Source organism: Jaculus jaculus, chromosome 5 (genome assembly GCF_020740685.1).
Source record: "Jaculus jaculus isolate mJacJac1 chromosome 5, mJacJac1.mat.Y.cur, whole genome shotgun sequence".
In the NCBI taxonomy this organism is placed as follows: domain Eukaryota; kingdom Metazoa; phylum Chordata; class Mammalia; order Rodentia; family Dipodidae; genus Jaculus; species Jaculus jaculus.
In genome coordinates, this window is record NC_059106.1 from 8,897,496 (window position 1) to 8,916,292 (window position 18,797).

Here is an 18,797-nt window from a genome sequence, read left to right on the forward strand (position 1 = left end):
TCTCTTTTTTGTTTGGCTTTGTTTTCAGTCAGGAATCTGTTTATCTTATCGATGGATCTTGGTTCTTGTTCTCCTCTGTTTTCTCTGCCTTTGCTGATCTTCCCCTGAAGTCTAGACCTGGTGCTCCTGCCCCGTGCTCTGCCTCGTCTCAACAGTGGTGCCCAGCCCTGCTCTCCCCTGACCTTCACCTCACCAGGTTTATTTCTCCATTCACCTACTGAAGGGCTTCTTGGTTGCTTGCAAGTTTTGGGAATTAGGAATAAAGCTACTATAAATATTAATGATATAATAACACAGCTCTTGCTTCAAAGGAATAAGTAAGTGATAGTTTATTCTGAGCCAAATGTGGATAGCCATGGCCCAGGAACAGAAGTTCAGGTTGTCTGGAATGACATGTTCTGCCGTGGAAGAGGCTTTGTGACCTTTTGTATATGTACTTTTTAAATGCTTTTATTTATTTGTGGGAGGGGGGAGAAAATGGTTATGCCAGGGCTTCCAAATGCATGTGCCACTTTGGGCATCTGGCTTTATCTACATAGGTACAGGCTGGTGGGCTTTGCAAGCAAGTGTCTTTAACTGCTGAGCCATCCCTCCAGCCCATATGTGAGCTTTTCTGTTAAAGTAAACAAGTCATAAACCAGCACATCTCCCAAACACATGGGTGAGGAGGGAGGACACGAGGCAGATGACAGCCGTGCAGGCAGCTCTCCTCTGCGAGACTCCAGTGCTGGCCATATCCTTAGCTTTGGGCTGTTGGGAGCTAATGAGCTGATCCGGCACACGAGCCCAGTTTTACCTGCTGCTCACAAACTGGTCAGGTCACATACAGAGAATATTACAGCTGAAGACATTCTGAGAACATTTTGGCTGTGGATCTGCCAGATTTTCTTGTATGTTAACCTTCCAAAAGTTTTATAATTTGTGTCTCAACATTTAGATCTGTGATCCATTTTGAGTTCGTTCTTGTGACAGATACAAAGCCTACGTCTCGGTTCTTGGATTTGCCCTGGCTGTCTGTTTGTGCAGCACTGCTTCTTGCAAATTCGTCTTCATTATTTTCCTCTGCTCCTTTGTCAAATATCAACAGACTACATTTTTATTGATCTCTTCCTGGGCTTTCTCTTGTGTTAGGTTCTCTTTGGCCGAAGCATGCTATCTTGGTTACTGTGGTGTTTTCGTCAGTCTTCAGTTTGGGTAGTGTCAGTCCTCTGTTCTTCTCTACGATGACACTGGCCCATCTGAGTCTTTAGCTATTTCATATGAACTTTAGACTCAGCTGTTGATAGCCACAAGACAACTCATTGAAATTTTGATTGGTGTGGCATTGAGTTTTTATAAAAAGCTAGGAGAACAGACATCTTAACGACATGGAATATTTCTCCATGTGTTTAGGTCTTCCTTGTCAGTTTTGTAGGTCATATGCATAATTTGTTAGATTTCAAAGTAAGATTTCAGTTTGGTGGGTGCTAAAGTAAATAGTATCACGTTTCTGACTTCAAATTCTGCAGTATGACTTCTGCATACTAACCTTATGTCTTACACTCATGCTGTGATCACTTCCAGACATTTTGGGTTGACTTTCATATTTTCTACAAAGATAACCATGTTGTTTGTGAACAAAGACAGTTTTATGTCTTCTTCCCAATCTGTATAGCTTTTGTTGTTCTTGTTTTATTACATTACCCAGGACTTTGAGTACCACCGTGTGACAGGGGACGCCCTTGCCTTCTTCCTGATCTCGGTGGGACAGATTCAGTGTAGATACTTGCGAAGTAGAGGAAGTTCTCTATTCTTTGTTGTGGCAAGTTTCTGTCATGAATGGGTGTTTTCTCAGATGCCATTTCTGCACCTGTTGATACATGTTGGCGTGCATGTGTTTATTCTTCAGCATGCTGATGCAAGGGTTGCATCAATCGTCCAACCAGCTTTGCACACACAGGCTAAATCCTGCTTGCTTGTAGCATAGAATTCTTTTTCTACATTCTTGGATTTGATTCACTAGTATATTTTTGAAGATTTTTGCACATATTCATAAGGAATGTTATTCTGTAGTATTTTTTTTCTAGCAGTGTCTTTCTCTGGCTTTGGTGTTAGGACTGGGTTCTACCCTCCTAGCTAGAACTGCCAGGTGCTCGACGCAGGACAGAGAAGTCACTGAGGCTCTAGAACTACCTACTTGTATACCCGAACTTTCATGACCCACGGTATGTACAGAGGCAGGGTGTGTACAGTCAAGTCCCCCCGTGTGCCCTCTGCACTGTGACCACCCCTCCCCACCTCTGCAGTGGAATTTCCAGAGTCACATGTTGTCCTGACCCACCCCTGAAGTTTCTCTCCTGGGCACAGGATTTTCAAAGATACTGAAAGATTGGCATCTCTCTGGGTGGTGGTGACTGGGCAGCAGCGGCAGAAGCAGCTTTGGATGAGGTCCTCACAGTAGCTGGTGGCTCGGGGAGGGAGAGTGGATTTTGATGCACAGATGTCTGAAAGACTGCCATGCAACCAAAGACAAGTGCTTTTCCTTGTTATTGGAGACAGGAGAACGTAGGGGCTCAGGAGCGCCTTCAGTGGTGGGATGAGGAAGCCTGCGCCCGCCTTACTGTGGTTGACTGAATGGCATCCAGGAGGCAGGACACCGTCACTCCCATAACCACAGACACCCCGGACAGAGCCAGACATCAGAGACCGTCAGGAGTCAGATACTTGTACAGTGTGGAGGTGGCCCCAGTTGCTTCTGTCTCAACACAAATGACATCTGCATTCAGAGAGGGACATGTGTTCCCAAAATCATATTCCCTTGTGTCTGCTAGCATCAGGCCAGGGCCAGGAGGCCAGCTGTGCCAGGTGCCACCAAGATAGTGCTGGGCAGGTAGAAGGCACGTAAGTGTGCAGGCCTGTGAGGTGTCAACGGGAGGGACTGATTGGCTGGAGAAAGACCCGGGTGTGAGCATTGTCCCTCATCTCCCAGCTGGGCTGTGTTGGCATGGCTGCCTTCTAAGCCTCGGCTTCCTGTTTTCTGGAACAGGACCGGCAGAAGTGATGTATTTCACAAGGTTGTGGGGAAGGGGTGGGCACAGCCAGGGGGAAGGGAGGCCCTGCGGTGGCAGACCGACAGTCACCCTTCCTCCTCCTCCGCTCAGGACCTGGGATTTTGCATAGTCAACTGACTTTGGTATTGTTCCCAACAGTTTTTATGGGTAGACACTGTAATGCATAGAATGAAGAGTTTTCATTTAAAAATCAGAAGAGAAACTGGGGAGATAGCTCAGTCAGTGAAGGGCTTGCTACTCAAGCTTAAGGACTAGAGTTCAGAGCCCTAGCTAGTAAAGCTGGGAGCAGCAGTGTGTTTTTCATCCCAGAAAGGGAAGGTAGATGCTGGAGGATCCCTGGGGCTCGCAGGCCAGCTAGTCTGTCTGAGTTGGTGAATTCCAGGTTCAGTAACAGACCCTGACTTAAAACATAAGGTGGAGGGCTGGAGAGATGGCTTAGTGGTTAAGGCGTTTGCCTGTGAAGCCTAAGGACCCCGGTTTGATTCCCCAGTACCCATGTAAACCAGATGCACAAGGGGGTGCATGTGTCTAGAGTTAGTTTGCCGTGGCTAGAGGCCCTGGTGTGCCCATTTTCTCTCTCTCTTTCAAAATAAACAAATAACTTAAAAAAAAAAAAAGATGGAGAACAGTTGAGAAAGACATTGATCTTTGGCCTCTACATGCAGTTACACACATAGATATAAAGACATATGCACATGACATGCAAGGAAAAAAATAAGATTCATAAAAGAGCTAGCCATGGTTTTTGTACTGCCCAGGGGAGACAGCAGCAGGATGTGAGTTACAGACCAGCTTAGATTACATGATGAGCCCCTGTCTTCAAAAACAAACATATGAGGCTGGAGAGATGGCTTAGCAGGTAAGGCACTTGGCCTGTGAAACCTAAGGGCCAGGATTCGATTCCCCAGTACCCAAATAAGCCAGATGCACAAGGTGGCACATGTGTCTGGAGTTGGTTTGCAGTGGCTAGAGACCCTGGTATGCTCATTCTCTTTCTATCTGCCTCTTTCTTTCCCTCTCTCTATTGTAATAAAAATAAACATACAAACCAAAACTCTTGCAGTCGGAGAACGGCTCTTTGATGGTTCACTCATGAAGATTTTGAGCCAGGCACAGACCTCGTGAATGCAAATCAGCCTCTACTGCACATTATTGTTTAAGACACTAATTTGATTGCACCAATAATTTTAAACAAATGACGAGTGTTTTTCCAATAACAGCTGGCAATTTCTTAGATTTGTTGTCAAATTACATTTCATTACTTCAAGTTTCCTCTTTTCTTCATCCGAAATAATGACTTGATTAGGATGCCTTATTTCAAGAGAAGTTTCTCACCACTGAACGAAACTTCCTGTTGTACCAGATATCAAGTGACAAGCCCTAAAATGTTATTTCTGCCTTTGTTGTGAGGGAGTTGGCTTGAAGTCCTGGCCCCGCCCAGCCTCCCCTTCTGGGCTGTGGCTCTGATCACGAGGAGCAAAAGCCTCACAAGGTTGTGTGTGTGTGTTTGTTTGTCCCATTGAGATCAAGTATGTGACTGAGTGGCTTCCGGGCCTGTTCCCTTTCCTCTGCCATCCTGAGGGAGACAGCGCCTCTCCACTCCACTGCCCACAGGTGCCCCGCCCAGGGTGCCACGCTTGTTTGCACTGTCTCTGCTGGGGAGGCGACACCTGGGCAGAACCCACTCATGGGTTCCTGCCACCCCTGGACACCTGAGGCGGCAGACGACACACCTGTATATGTTGGGTGCCCTTCCCCCATGCCTGAGTGGTCTCTAAGGACGACACACGTGTGCCCCTTGAGTGTCTTGTGTCCATGCACATCTCCATGTTGATGCTGTGAAACTCTCTGTAGATTTGCGTCATTGTTTTACAGGTTTAGTAAAAACTAAAATTGCAAGAAATGTAACGTTATTTTAGGTTGTATTGATACCAGCCGTGTAAAGGCAGGCAGTGCCTGATTGAAAAGCCTGGTGATCTTCTCAGAAGTGCATTTATGAGTGAGTTGTTAGGAACCCACAGTGAACCTCCCCGAGGCTCTGAGGGCTCTCCTGGGTCAGATGTGCTGTGTCTTGGTCACTCAGTCCCTGAGCCGGGGGGACAGCCTCACAGAGCCTCCAGCCCCTGTGTTCAGCAGGCTCATGGCAGAGGTGCCACTCGTGCCTGCAGACAGCTGAGGTTAGGGAAAGTCCAGAACTTAACTAGGAATCCCGAGATTGTGCAGAGACCTGTGTGGTGAGCCCGGGGGAGGATGTGGGACAGGGAAGCCTCGGGAGCCCAGGCCGTGCCAGAGCGAGCCTTGAGCTGGGGCCCAGTGCCCGCAGCCGTCCTCGTGCGCACTGAACGTCACAACACTCTCCATGGAAGTCACCATGGCGAAGGAATGGAGAGGGTGCAAGTGGCATGAGGGTGTGTAGCCTGGGGCAGGTGGTGGGCAGTGGCTGGACCGGGTAGTGGATGGAGTGATGTCATCTTCTCAATACCATGGTACGGTCCCCTCTGCAAGGCCCAGTGGGGAGACTGTCCCTTCTCTCCTAGGGGCAGCTGTGACCAGGGCTCACCCTTTCCTTGACTCCGGGTATTGCTTTCAAGGTGCAGGAGGTAAAGACTGCACCGTCTGATCAGCTGACAGGCCCGGGCAGCGGGAGGGATGGGAGAGGCGCACTTCTGCCTCTTCTCACTGCCAGCCTGTCCCTCCCCGCAGTGACCTCCACTTACTGTGGACCGGAAAGAAGGGCCATGTCTCCCCCATACTGTGGGTCCCCAGGAAGGGTGTTGGAAAGGCAGGGGCTTTTTGTGCAGGATGTCCTTTCTAGTGGGTCCCAGGATGGGTCCCTGACTACCACAGCAAGCAGAGCTGGGGGCAGCGGCCTCAGTGCTGCCAGGAGTCTGCTGGAGATGAGTGGAGCGCTGACCTATCACAGTGCCGGGTGGGGAAAGGCACGCAGCTGTCGTAGTTCTGCACTGCCCTGGCATAACACAGAGCCTGCCATCCCCCCCCCCAGGGCAGCCTTCCCCATCAGGCAGTGATCCCCAGATTGAAATTGGCAGGACAGAGGCTGCTGGGGTATACCAGTGCCAAGACAGGCGCAAAGACCCCAGGACCTACCTGCTCAAGATGGCTTCCCACGTCAGTGTCACTGAGGCCTATGGGGGTGTAACTGCTGAGGGGTGACTGAGAGTCAGGCCCCCACAGAGAGAGGACAGGCTTCAAGGTCTCTACACTCTGTGGCAGGCTGACATGGAGAGTGTGAGCTGTCCCCACCACTTGTCAAGAGAAGGGACGTAAGTTCACAAGGCGCCCAGACAGAAAGCTTGTAGGCAACCCCAGGTCAGGGCAGCGATGTGCAGGGAGTGGGGACCAAAGGGCACTGAGGACAGCAGAGGCAGATCCTGGAGGAGGTGGCCCCAATTGAGAGGCAGCTGAGCCAGCAGATGTATTGCCAGGAGATTTCTGTGCTTTGAGCGCCTGTTACTTCCAGCTCTCAGGCCACAGTGCCTCTCCTGTAGGTGAGGGAGACTGTTTGGTAGGAGTTCATGGATTAAAAATTCGGCAGTTAGGGCGTCAGGTCGGAAATTCCTGTGCTCCCCGCAGTGTGAAGAGTCAGCATAAAGGCCCCACAGTTGCTGGGCATCAGCACTCTTGCCCCGCCCCCCACCTCAAGTTTAGCCCCTGCGGGTTGGCATTCTTTCCTTCCCGCCGGGCATCAGTACAGTGCAACGATTGTGAGCTCTTACGTACAGCCTCGTTCTCTCAAGTCTTCCGAGTCAGGACCGGGATTCAGCCGCTTTTACACTTAGCGTCAGGCAGCTTAGGCCAGGAAGCAAGCAGTGGTTGGCAGGTGTTTTGTGGGCGTGTGGAGTGCCCTGGGTACTGCGGGTGGGCATCAGCAGCTAGCAGGTGGCCAACCACTGAGTCTGTAACTGAAGAGCTAGCCAGTGGTCCTCTGAGGATGTGGCCTTGGAAGCGGCCTCCGACTGGCCAGGTGTGGTTTTGGGAGAGGCAGGGGCCTGCAGGCTGCCTGTGGCTTGGCTGGGACATGCTAACTGCCTGTCCCAGCTCAGGTCACCGTGGTTGGCAGATGGGCTTGTGCTGCCTGTGCCTGGTCGTCCTCACGGCCAGTCTCGACACACTGAAGGGAGCGCAGCTCAGATCGAAGGCCGGGCCGGAGAGAAACTCACTCTAGAGGCAGATGTGATTGTGACTGGCCAGTGAGCATGCTGTTCCCACAGCCTTCTTTGGGGACCCAAGCCTGTGGCTGTCATGCTGTCTGGACACACTTCTTTGCCCAGTCGTCTTTGGCAATGCTGCTGCTCTCTACCACCTCCTGTGAAATGTGTTCTCTGAGGCTGTTCCATGAGCCCCAGGAGGAGGGCTGTGATGGGCTGTGGCTTTTCCTGTAAGCCCTGTTACTTAGTCCATCTGTTCTCACTAAATTTATCTCTTTTCTTTTTGGTTTATCGAGGTAGGGTCTCATTGTAGCCCAGGCTGACCTGGAACTCACTATGTAGTCTCAGGGTGGCCTCGAACTCACGGCGACCCTCCTACTTCTGCCTCCTGAGCTCTGGGATTCAAGGCGTGTGCCACCATGCCCAACTCTGTTTTATTTTCCCCAAGTCTTTAATTTCTGAAACTCTTTGTGTAGAATGTAAAGTGATGCTGGGAATGCAGGTGGCCTGTGAGCGCTGGACCTGTTTGTTGCTCATCTGTGACTTGGGCTGCTCCGTCCCTGGTACTTTGCACCTCTTCTCCTGCGTGGTCTGGTCTGGGCTGGGCTGCGTGCAGGCTGGGGTGTGCCCCCCCCGAACCTTCTCTTCTATGCGCTGTGCCACCTCTGCCCTAGGAGGCCCCAGCCTGCAATTCTGAATGATACAGAAATGGCCAATTTTTGTGATGATTCTTGAACCCAGTGTTTTCAGATTATGTGTTGTGACCTGTTATGAGATGATGACGCCAATTTTTTGTCACACCCCCATAAACACACAGGCTGCACCTCATCCTGTCCCTGCCGAGAGTAAGCAGCGTGCTGCGAAGCTCTCTGTCCGTGCGTGAGCCTGTGGCTTCGGAAGCTGTGGCCGTCGGTCTGGCACATTTGCCAGTGCCATGGTGTTCTCACGTTCGGCTGCCCTGCTTGAAAGGAAGTGCCGTTTAGTCTGTCTCTAGTACTGTGGCTTTATGCCCCAGGGAGAGTGATTGTCACAGCAAAGCGGGGCCCTGGGTCAGAGCACGGGGCACGGAGACTGCTGAGTGCCCACATCTGCCCTGGCTGCTGAAAACAGTGGCGATCCTCACGCTGTCGAGGGCTCTGGTCTGAGCACACACTGGCCTTCCAGGCCTTCCATGGCGCTGTCCCTTTCCCCGGTGGAGCTGTGGTTCCCCAGCTGCCTCTCTCCCTCCCTAAGAGCTCTGAGCGGCACTGTCAATGATGCATTTTTAAAAATACATTTTGTTTACTTGAAGGGGAGAATGAGAATGAGAATATGGCCATACCACCAGGGTCTCTTGTACCACATTGGCCATCTGGCTCTTGGCTGGCTGGTTCCTGAGTGGGCAAGCGCATGCCCACCCCAGTGCCACTGTTCTGAGGTGCCCATGCTTCTCGTAGAGAGCTGTCTGCCTATCCTTCCCACTCTTCAGGCGTCCCCCACACAGTCTTCCTGGTAGGAAGGCTGTCCCAAACAGCCGTGCTCATCTGTAGCCCTAAGTCTGGCATATCCTCAACAGTCTTGTGGGTTTTGTGGTGGTAGTACTTGTTTTGGTGTTGGGGATGGAACCCAGGGCCTTGTGTATGCTAGGCAAGTGCTCGACCACAGAGCTACCCCCTGCTTCACCTGCCTTGTACCTCTTCATAGCCCTAAAGATTACCTGACGTGCTAGGTGTTCTCGTGGGCAGGAGTTCCCTTCCCCTTGCTTTTCTGAATTTGCTGTGTCCACAGAACTGGAATACAGCAGGCCATCAGGTCTTCACTGTTTGAATTGATCAGTTGATTGATTGACATACTAAGGAGACAGTTACAAAGAGTCAGTGCCTTAGGCAGGCCACACAGATCACAATGACAGTGGTGACAGAAAGCAGGTTTGATACCTCAAGTGTTCATCCTCCTTCCCATTACCCTCCTGCTGTGGGCATCTCCCTCCATCTCTCTAGCTGTGCTGTATCACCCAGGGCACATTCAGGCTTGCCCTGCATAGTGGCCTCCCCTCTTCCCACCCCAGGCCTGGCTGCCACCCGAGGAGGTCTCATAAAGGGGATGGAAACACCCTCTCTGGGGAGGATATTTTCTACACTGGGGAAATTTAGGGAGTTGTCCCTCCTTGGTGTTCAGTAATAGAGACTGCAAACCAGAATGGAGTGGGCAGAGCTGTGGGCAGGTGCATTCCGCACATCCCTCATGAACTGCTGTGGGAGAGTGAGAAGTCGCGCTGACTCACCCATCAGAGGAGCACGTGGGTCTTGGGCAGGTGAATGAGCGTACACAGGTGGCAGAGCTGCATCTAGGAAGTACCTGGGAAGTAGAGGCAGGAGGGTCAGGAGCTCAAGGTCATCTTTGGCTACATAGAGAGCTGGAGGCCTGTCTCAGCCCCTGACCCCCAAAGGAAACAAGCAGCTTGGGCCAAAGCTTGTCTTGGTGGGACGGTGCCACACTCGCCTTCCTTCCTGTTACTTCCGGGGACGGGGCCCAAGCCTCTGACCATCCTCTGGCAGCCTGACAGCAGCTGGGCTGCAGCTCCAGAGAAGGCCTGTCTACGTCTGCCGCCGCCCAGCGCCTTCCCTGCTTTGCGTGGGCAGCAAAGGGCTGCACTTCGGGTGCTGTTTTAGGAGTCACGGCAGTCTAACGTCTGTGCTTGCAGTGCCTGGCGTTGCACCGTGGGGTCCCTTCTGTTTACTGTGCACATTACCTTCTTCACCTGCCCGGGGTGCTTTCGAGCATTACTAAAATCCCTGAAAGGTGTGTACACAGACGCTGTCCTGTTTTTGAAGAGATGAAAATGATGCTGTAATTTCCAGTCAGTTTCGGGTGCTTTGGTTTCTCGTTCACTAGAAGGATCTGAGCACCCGGCCTTTTACTTTCAGGTTTCAAGCTGCACATAGCTTTCCGGGTGACGGTAACGCTCCTTTTCAGCTGCTTTGACGATTAGAGTAGCCATCCTGTGAACAAGCCATGACTGTCTCATGACTGCTGGTTCCTGAATTACCACTTACCGCTGTCTCTGTGACCAGCACTCTGGTCCCATGTCCCCTCGTCCCACACCCTCTGCTCTGCTCTTTCCAGGGAAAGTCCGGTGGCCCGACTTCAACCAGGACGCGTATGTTGGAGGGACGATGGTTCGCTCTGGGCAGGACCCCTATGCCCGCAACAAGTTCAACCAGGTGGAGAGTGACAAGCTACGCATGGACCGAGGCATCCCAGACACCCGGCACGACCAGTAAGTCCCGCCCAGCACACGGACGACAGCGGAGAGCTACTTCTGCTTCTGGTGCTGGGATGTGCTTTACCCTGAGGAGGTGCGCCTGTGTTATTCCCATACAGTGTTGCCAAAGCAAGCACGATCCCTGCAGGAAAGTAGGAGGGTTGTGACCCGTGGTGGTTGCACAGGCGCGATCCAGAGGAGAAAGTCAGGCTGGCCTCGTATTTGCGGATCACTTGTTATTTTTATTTTATTTTCGGTTTTCTGAGGTAAGGTCTCACTCTAGCTCAGGCTGATTTGGAATTCACTATGTAGTCTCAAGGTGGCCTCGAACTCATGGCGATCTTCCTACCTCTACCTCCTGAGTGCTGGAATTAAAAGGTGTGCGCCACCATGCCTGGCTATCCCTCGTTATCTTGAAGTTCCATTCATAAAACATAAAATTTTCCATTGTTCACAACCTCGTAAGGAAAAAAAAAAGTCTAAACTCCTACTTGTTGGGACAACTTCAGCAGAAAATGTTCTGGAGGCTTCCCAGCAGGGTATGAAAGAAGCAGGGGACAAGAGGGACAGGTGTGTGTCCCCTACTCCAGGTTCTCAAGGAGAAGGATCCACCTGCAAGCTCTGAGGTTTCAAACAGCTGGGACCAGGGTGGAGGGAAGCCCAGCTCAGGGTCTCCAGATGGAGAATATGGTGCCACCACATGCTGCAGAAGTGGTGTACATTGGCCCATTGTCCATCTCGAGCCTTAGGCTCGACTATAGGGATGTTGAGGGGTCATTGCTCCCTCTGGGATTCTTGGTGGACTGGCCTTGGCTCAGGTCACTGGGAAGTGAGGAGCCACTTCTCATATCCACTCTCTCTGCTGGTAGCTCTTACCTGGGAACGGGAAAGGACTTCTCATGTAGGAAGTTGCTTCTAGAGCCATTGACTCTTTGTGGAACATAGAGTGAATCTCATCTGCCAGGGGTAAGACTATGCTGATCCCAGGAGTTTTGTGAGTAAAGTCCAGTCCCATCTGGCTGTGAAGGATGCCAGGCGGCAAAGCCATGGCCCCTTTGTGGGTTGTTCACCTCCTGGCAGCACTTCTGGTTGTCTGAGGACATGAGGGTTTCCAGGGCAGGATGTGGGATGGTAACGTCCAGGATGAGCCTGCCCAACTTCCAGAGAGCCAGCAGGGGTCTGTTGTCAATCTTTATCACTGGGACAGACACCCGAGAGAATCAGCTTGCTGAGGGAAAAGGTTTATTTTGGCTCACCATATCAGAGTTTCAGGTCAAAGTCATCTGGCTCCATGGCTTTAGACCCAAGACGAGGCAAAGGGCAGGAGCACGGAGCAGAGGAGGCCTCTAGCCTTCCAAAGATAAGCGGAGCACACCTGGCTGGCAGGCTCCCTCCCCCCGCGCTCCCTCCATGCAGACCCTCAGCTAGTTAGATGGTGCCATGCACACAGGGCAGAGTCATGTCCTCCCTGTCAGGCGCTGGCCATGCACCCTCCAAGACATAGCCACGGGTGTCTCCCAGGACAGTGTGGTCTCAAGGTGCAAGCTTCAAGGGCCTGAGAGGAAGGGCAAAGTGGAGACAGGCAGCAAACTGCTGCCCGTCCTAGTGGTCAGCTGTGTGCCGCTGCAGCCATGTTAGGAATGACACGGGTGCTGGTGGCAGGGCCAGGCTCCCCTTCTTTTGTCAGCGTTCTTTGCAGTATGGTCAGCTCTGTCACTTGAAACACCTTTTATTTGGGACAACGTAGCTTTCGTATCCTTTGAGACCAGGAAAGAATGCAAGTGATTTACGGTGTAACGTGATCATCCAGGAACAAGTGCATGGTGCCAGCTCTCATGCATGTTCCACATCTACCCCAGAGGCTTCTCTTCATCTCTTTGGAAAGGCAGCTTTGCTCGCCCTCACCTGTCTGCTTCGTTGTGACCACCCGATCTGAAATAGGGGCGGGCACTAGCCTGGGCCTCAGGCATCCTCAGGAACCATGTGTTGGCTTCGGGGAAGCCCTGAGCCCAAAGCAGTGTGCAGGGTCAAAGGTATGCACATGTCTAGAGAGAGGGTCCTGGATGTGTCCCTGTTGCCCTTCTCTCTGGCTAGCAGCCTGTGCTGGGCACATCTTGAAGACCTACTTGGGAATCCTCACTAGCCGCGAAGGGATATGCAGAGTTGTTTTCACATTGCAGAGAGGAAACCGAGGCGTCTAGCATGGTAGTAACCCGCCAGTGGAGAGGGTCTGTTGACCTAACCTGGAAGGGTCAGCTGAGCTCTGAAGAGGGCCTGTGATGGCCAATCTGTCAACTTGACAGGATCTGAAATCTGGGCGTGTCTGTGAGGGGTTTTCTAGATTGCATGAGCTGAGGTTAGACCCATCCTGAATGTGAGCAGCACCATCCTACCGGTGTGAGTCCTGGACTGAATGAAAAGGAGCAAGCGGGACTAGAGTGAAGGCTTCGCAGTTCTGTGGCCTCCCTCTGTGTGGGCTGTGGACGCTCTCTTCAGTGATGAGGGATCTGGAGGTGGAGGCTGGGAAAGCCTGCCTCACCAGTTCAGAGTGAGGCTTCCGGAACCCTGTTGCCTGGATCGAGGCCCCAGGTCCCCTCAGGAGGTCCTTCTATAGCTTCTGTCCCCCACAAGGTGCCACAGTAGTGGCTCCCCTCATGTGTTTTTCTGTTCATGTGGCATCACTGGGTGCATCTCTCTGATCAAAAGCATGTGTGCTTAATGGCTGAACTCCTGTGTCCAAGGACCAAACCCACAGCGTGTCTGTTTGGAGGTAGGGCCTTTATGGATGCAGTTAAAGTTAAATGAAACCATGAGAATGGGGCCCTGAGCCGGTGGGATGGTTGTCCTGCTGAAATGAGGGACAGCTGTGGCTGCCTTGACGCCCCTGCTCCAGAGATCTGTCACACTCCTGGCTTCCGCATGAGCCTCCGGCGTGAGGCCCTCGTGTGCCCGAACCATCAGCAGGGTTGCGAAGCTTGTTCCCAAGTGCCTCCCTCACATGTGTTGCTCAGTTTCCCCACGTGAAACTCTGGGCAGGGAAGAGGTGGTGCCAAGTCCATAGTATGGTTGGTTCTCCTTAGGTTGTACTTCTCTTCCTGCGTCCTGGGTCCTGTCCATGGACACCCCCCCCCCCCCACACACACACACACACGCACCCTCTGCAGTCCAGCAGAGCAGCTCAGGGCTGAGCAGTCATCTGTAAGGGTGGCTGCACCAGAGCTGGGACACCCCGCTGGCCACTGCTCAGAGACCTTCTTGCAAGTTTCTGCCATCTTTCTGGCGCGCGGACCCCCTTGTCTTGTTATGTTACAGCTGCCCATTCCCAGGATTGCTTGTTTTCTGTGGACGTGAGCAGAGCTACGCCACCTCCTTCAGCCCCGGCGGTGACGGCATATCGTTTCCCATGTTCGTGGTGTCCTTTTGTGTAAAGTGCGCCCCTGTACATGATCTGTATCTGAAGTTCAGAGTCGTCGTTGTCTGCTCCAATGAGCTTCGTCTTGTAACAGCAGTGTTTGGTCCTTACGCTTTGGCCATTCTGGCATTACTGGGTTTGACACCTGTAGGGCTGTATTTTATGAGTCCTCCTGCTATGTCCTTCCCTCTCCTGTCCTCCTCCTCCTGGATTAAGTATCTCCTCTTTATCAGCCTGATAAAATCTCAGCTACCGTAAACCAGGAAGAGGGAACAGTTATTACCAGGCAGTTCCCAGGCTTGTAATGCCATCCCCTCTCCCTTGGGCTTCTGTTTGCTTTCTGCATCATAAGTGCTCGGGACATCTTGATTCATGCGCGCAGTGGGTATCCTTCTGCTTCCTCCCTGGATTTGTGCGCGCAGTGGGTTTGTGTTCCTTTCCTCAGTCCCCACACTTTCCCTCCTGCCTGGGACCGTTGTCCATCTGTGTCCCACAAGCATTCCATTATGGCTCCTCTTGGTACTGCTCACTGGTAGAAGATCCGTTCAGTCTGTCCATTTGTGAGGCTCTTCCTGTCTGCTGCTTCCTTTCTGCCCAGGCCCCTGGTCGCAGTCCACAAATGATCACCTTGCTGCATGTGGGCCTCTTTGCCTGTTCTTCTAGTTGCCTTGAAACGTGTTCCTTGAGCGACCTCAGCTCAAGGAAACGAAGTCTCTTCCCTCAGCTTGTCTTCCAGTGGTCTCACAAGATCCCGCTTAGGTTCTTTGTTCTGTGACATGAGACCATTCAGGGTTGAAGAACTTACATGCCTAGAGCTATCTTTTGCCATTTTGTGTGTTCTTTTCTTTTCTCTCCCTTTGAGACCCTCTCCATCTTTCTTGGGCATTTCCCCAGGTCCTCTGCCCTCTTGTGCTTGTTTCTGGGCATGCTTGTTTGTTTTGTTTTTTTTTTTTTGAGAGCGACAGGAAAAGAGGCAGGTAGAGAGAGAGAATGGGCACACCAGGGCTTCCAGCCACTGCAAACAAACTCCAGACGCATGTGCCCCCTTGTGCATCTGGCTAACGTGGATCCTGGGGAATCGAGCCTTAGGCTCGGGGTCCTTAGGCTTCACAGGCAAGCGCTTAACCACTAAGCCATCTCTCCAGCCTGTGGACTTGCATTTTTGTCCCTTTGTCCTGCCTCCTGTTCACTGACATCCTCCCCACCCCCACCCCATGGCTGGATTGAAGGTGTCAGAAGTCCACTTGCAGTGGCTGGTCTTGTGCATGGAACGCGTAGGTGGCTGAAGGCTGTACCTGGGGTTTCTGTCCCTCAAGGAAGAAGCGTATCGGAGGCGGTTTGGGTGGGCAGGTCTCTGTGCAGCGTGGAGCTGAGGTGGCGTTCAGGTGGCCTGCGCTGGGTAGCTCTGACGCCCCTTGAGGCTGCACCGGAGGTCTGGGCAACTCATTTCCTCAACAAGCCTTGACTTCGTTCCCGGGCTCCCCGAGGCTCATCTTGGCTCACAGGACATCGCTGTGCTGGGCTTACACATGCCCTGAGTGGGGGTCAAGAGGGCTGCCCACAGCCCCCTGCCGCCTGCGTCCCGGCATGCTGCAAGCCAGGCCTCACGCTTTCCATGACACCAAGGGAGTTTCCTGTCACTGAAAGCACGGGGCACCTGAGTACTCCCCCTGGAATAGGTAACAGAAGGGTATGTTTTCCTATCAGAAGGAGATCATCTTTTATATTTTCTTCTTGCACAGCTGCTTCTGACCCAGTGAGAGCGAGCAGAGGTGTGGGCTTTGGGGTGCGCTGGCCTTGTTAGCAGCTCCATCACTGCCGCTCTCAGACCCACATGGTCTCTGTCCGCTCTGGGTTTTATCTGCAAAGCGGTCGCCGCCCTGCATGTCTCCCCCTCGTTAGTCAGCTCGCGAGTCTCTGAAATTATGAAAAGCCTTGTGACCCTCCGAGCAGTGCAGGTGGTCACTGTCCTCTGACCAGCAGCTCATGCTGTGTGAAATCAGCTTCGAGGAGAGCGAGCTGTGCTCTGAAGCTTCACTTTTTTTTTAAATTGCTTTATGTTTTTTTTATTTTTTATCGACAGCTTCCATACTTACAGACAATAAGCCATGATAATTCCCTCCCCTCCCCCACTTTCCCTTTCACAAATCCACACTCCATCATATCCCCTCCCTCTCTCCATTAGTCTCTCTTTTATCTTGATGTCATCATCTTTTCTTCCTATTATGAGGGTCTTGTGAAGGTAGTGCCAGGCACTGTGAGGTCATGGATACCAAGGCCAGTTTCTGCCTGGTCAGTTGCATTGTAAGCAGTCCTACCCTTTCTTCAGCTCTTACTCTTTCCACTACCTCTTCCGCAATGGACCCTGAGCCTTAGAAGGTGTGATAGAGATGTTTCAGTGCTGAACATTCCTCGGTCATTTCTTCTCAGTACTATGCTGCCTTTTTAAAATATTTTTTATTTATTTTATTTATTTATTTGAGAGACAATGAGATAGAAAGAGGCAGATATATAGAGAATGGGTGCACCAGGGCTTCCAACCACTGCAAACAAACTCCAGATGCATGCGTCACCTTGTGCATCTGGCTTTATGTGGGTACTGGGGAATCAAACCTGGGTCCTTTAGTTTTGCAGGTAAGTGCCTTAACCACTAAGCCACCTCTCCAACCATATGTTGCCTTTTGAGTCATCCCAGTGGTCACTGCCATCTGAAAAGAGAAGCTTCTCTAACCAAAAGTGAGAGTAGCATTAATAGATGGGTATTAAGCAAAGTGCTTGTAGGGCAGTGGGCATAATATATGCATTTAGCCAGACAAGATCCGGCACTACACTCCTAATGTTCATGACCTCTCCCGCCATAGGCTTTTGATTAGGTTTTTAGTACCAGACATGTATTCCCTCCAACAGAGCAGGCCTCCAGTCCAATCAGAGAGCAGCTGGTTTCCCTCATAATAGACATGCCACTACTGTACCCATTGGCTCATGTGGCCTGTCTGGCCATATTTGAGGCTTGCAGTGTCCACTGTTTTCACCACTGGTGGCTTCTGTCTCCCATAAGGCTGCATGCAGTGCAGCTTTCTGTCAGCTGGTAAGCTTCGCTTTTGATCTGTATGAGTCATAGTCGTTGATGAGCCCATGACGTCTGTGTGTTCACTGCGGTAGCTGAACAGCCTGCCTGCCCTGGAGCTACTGAGTTTTGGTGATAGAATCTGTGAACACTCACTTCAGCCTGTAGAATTAAAAGTGCACACGTCTACAGTAACAGCCATTTATCGTAACCATGTCCAACTAGCCAAGATTTTCTTCATCTGATAATGCACAGAGAAAATCCACTTCTCTTTGAAAGTTAAAATCCTTCAGAGGAGGGGAACATCCCCACACAAAGGAATATTGCCTCTGGACTTGAAGTTTCACATGTTCAGTGTTCCGTATCCATTTCCTTTGGTTCCTGTATTCTTGCTCCCTGAGCAAGTAAGTGTTTCAAGGCTAAGAGCACCCCACATGTTTTTCTGGTCACCAAGGAAACAAAGTAAACCAAGCTGATTTAAAAGCTCTGCCTTCATGCTGCTTACATGGAAGGTTGAAAGAAGCCCACCTGAGTGACTACAGATGGGGTGGGCGGGGTCAGTGAGCAAGAAGGGTGGCCCAGCCCGCTAGAGACGAACCGAGTCAGTCTCAGGAGAGCGCCAGGCACGTGCAGAGGACTGCCGGAAGCTGGTGTGACCAGACTGTGTGTGCAAAGACTAGGAGTCCCAGAGATGTACTGTGAGGACATTCGTTTGTCCATCTGGGTCCACTTGTGTCATTGTCACGGAATGTCCAGGCCTGGGAAGTCACCAGGAGCAGAAGGATATTTTTACCATCCTGGAGGCTGACAACATCAGGGCCCAGCAGTTTTGTCTTTGGAGAGGGCCCGGTTTCTGTGCCCAGGGGGTCATCTTGGGTGCTGTGTGTCGCAGAATGGTGAGACATGCAGAGGTGAGCCCCCCGGCGAGTACCATGTAAAGAGCAACTGTGACCTTCCGGAGCTCTGCACAAGGGTCCTGTTAGCCCTCATTCCCTGGGACTTCTGCCTGTGCTCCCACAGAGGGTCCGGGGGCACTCTGCAGACCTTGGGGCTCAAATGTCCTCTGCATGAGGGCATTTTCCTCTCAAGGACCTTCTCAGTGGGAACAACCCCTGTCTCACTTCCTCAAGGGCCGCTGACAGACCCCACACAGCGGCACTGCTCTCCCCTCCTAGGACAGTCACGGCCTCCTGCCAGGGCACTGGCGGGTCAGGGCACACGTTGTCACTCCAGAGTATCTGTGCTGTGGACAGACTGAACGCACACATCCCCGGTGCCTTGCTCAGATTCCAAATAGGTGCTAATAGTGTTGTCATAATTCATTAAACGTTAGCCTCAGCCCCGAGACAGTGCCTCATAATCCAACACAGTGACAATTCAGAAGCAAAATGCATGACTGTCCACACCAGGTTAGCTGCCGCTGCCTCACAGATTCGGATAGGGCTGGAGACTCCCGTCCATCATTTTTTTTTTCTTCATAATAAAATTGTGGATGAGGAACTAAGAAAGGAATCATCGTAGTTTAGACCAGGCAGTCCACATTGGCTCTGAGGTGAGAGGTCATGGGGTGGGGGAGCCCCTGGAAGCATCTTCATTGATTCAGATGTCACTTTGAGATCAGTTGGCCTCTTTGGCTACGACTTCTGATGTCCTCTTCCCACATGCTGCGTGGGGAGCTGGCTCTCTGGCTACTGCTAAGCCACCCGGACTCACCCATCCGTGCATGGCACGCCTTCTGGAGGTCTGCCCGCAGCAGCACTGTGTGCTCAGGTGCAAATGCCATGTCTTCACTTGAGGCTGGCGCCTTGCTGGTTTCGCGCCTGGGCTTGAGCACGCCGGTCCAGGGAGATTAGGG

At 51.9% G+C, this 18,797-nt stretch overlaps 1 protein-coding gene across 1 annotated transcript in view; it reads left to right on the top strand.

The window, feature by feature from the left end:
- Positions 1-18,797, top strand: part of Galnt2 (polypeptide N-acetylgalactosaminyltransferase 2) — a 121,107-nt gene that overhangs the window by 64,339 nt on the left and 37,971 nt on the right. The window contains exon 3 of the mRNA XM_045149558.1: positions 10,325-10,478. Within this exon, the coding sequence (XP_045005493.1) occupies positions 10,325-10,478 (154 nt within the window). The remainder of the gene's footprint in view (positions 1-10,324; positions 10,479-18,797) is intronic.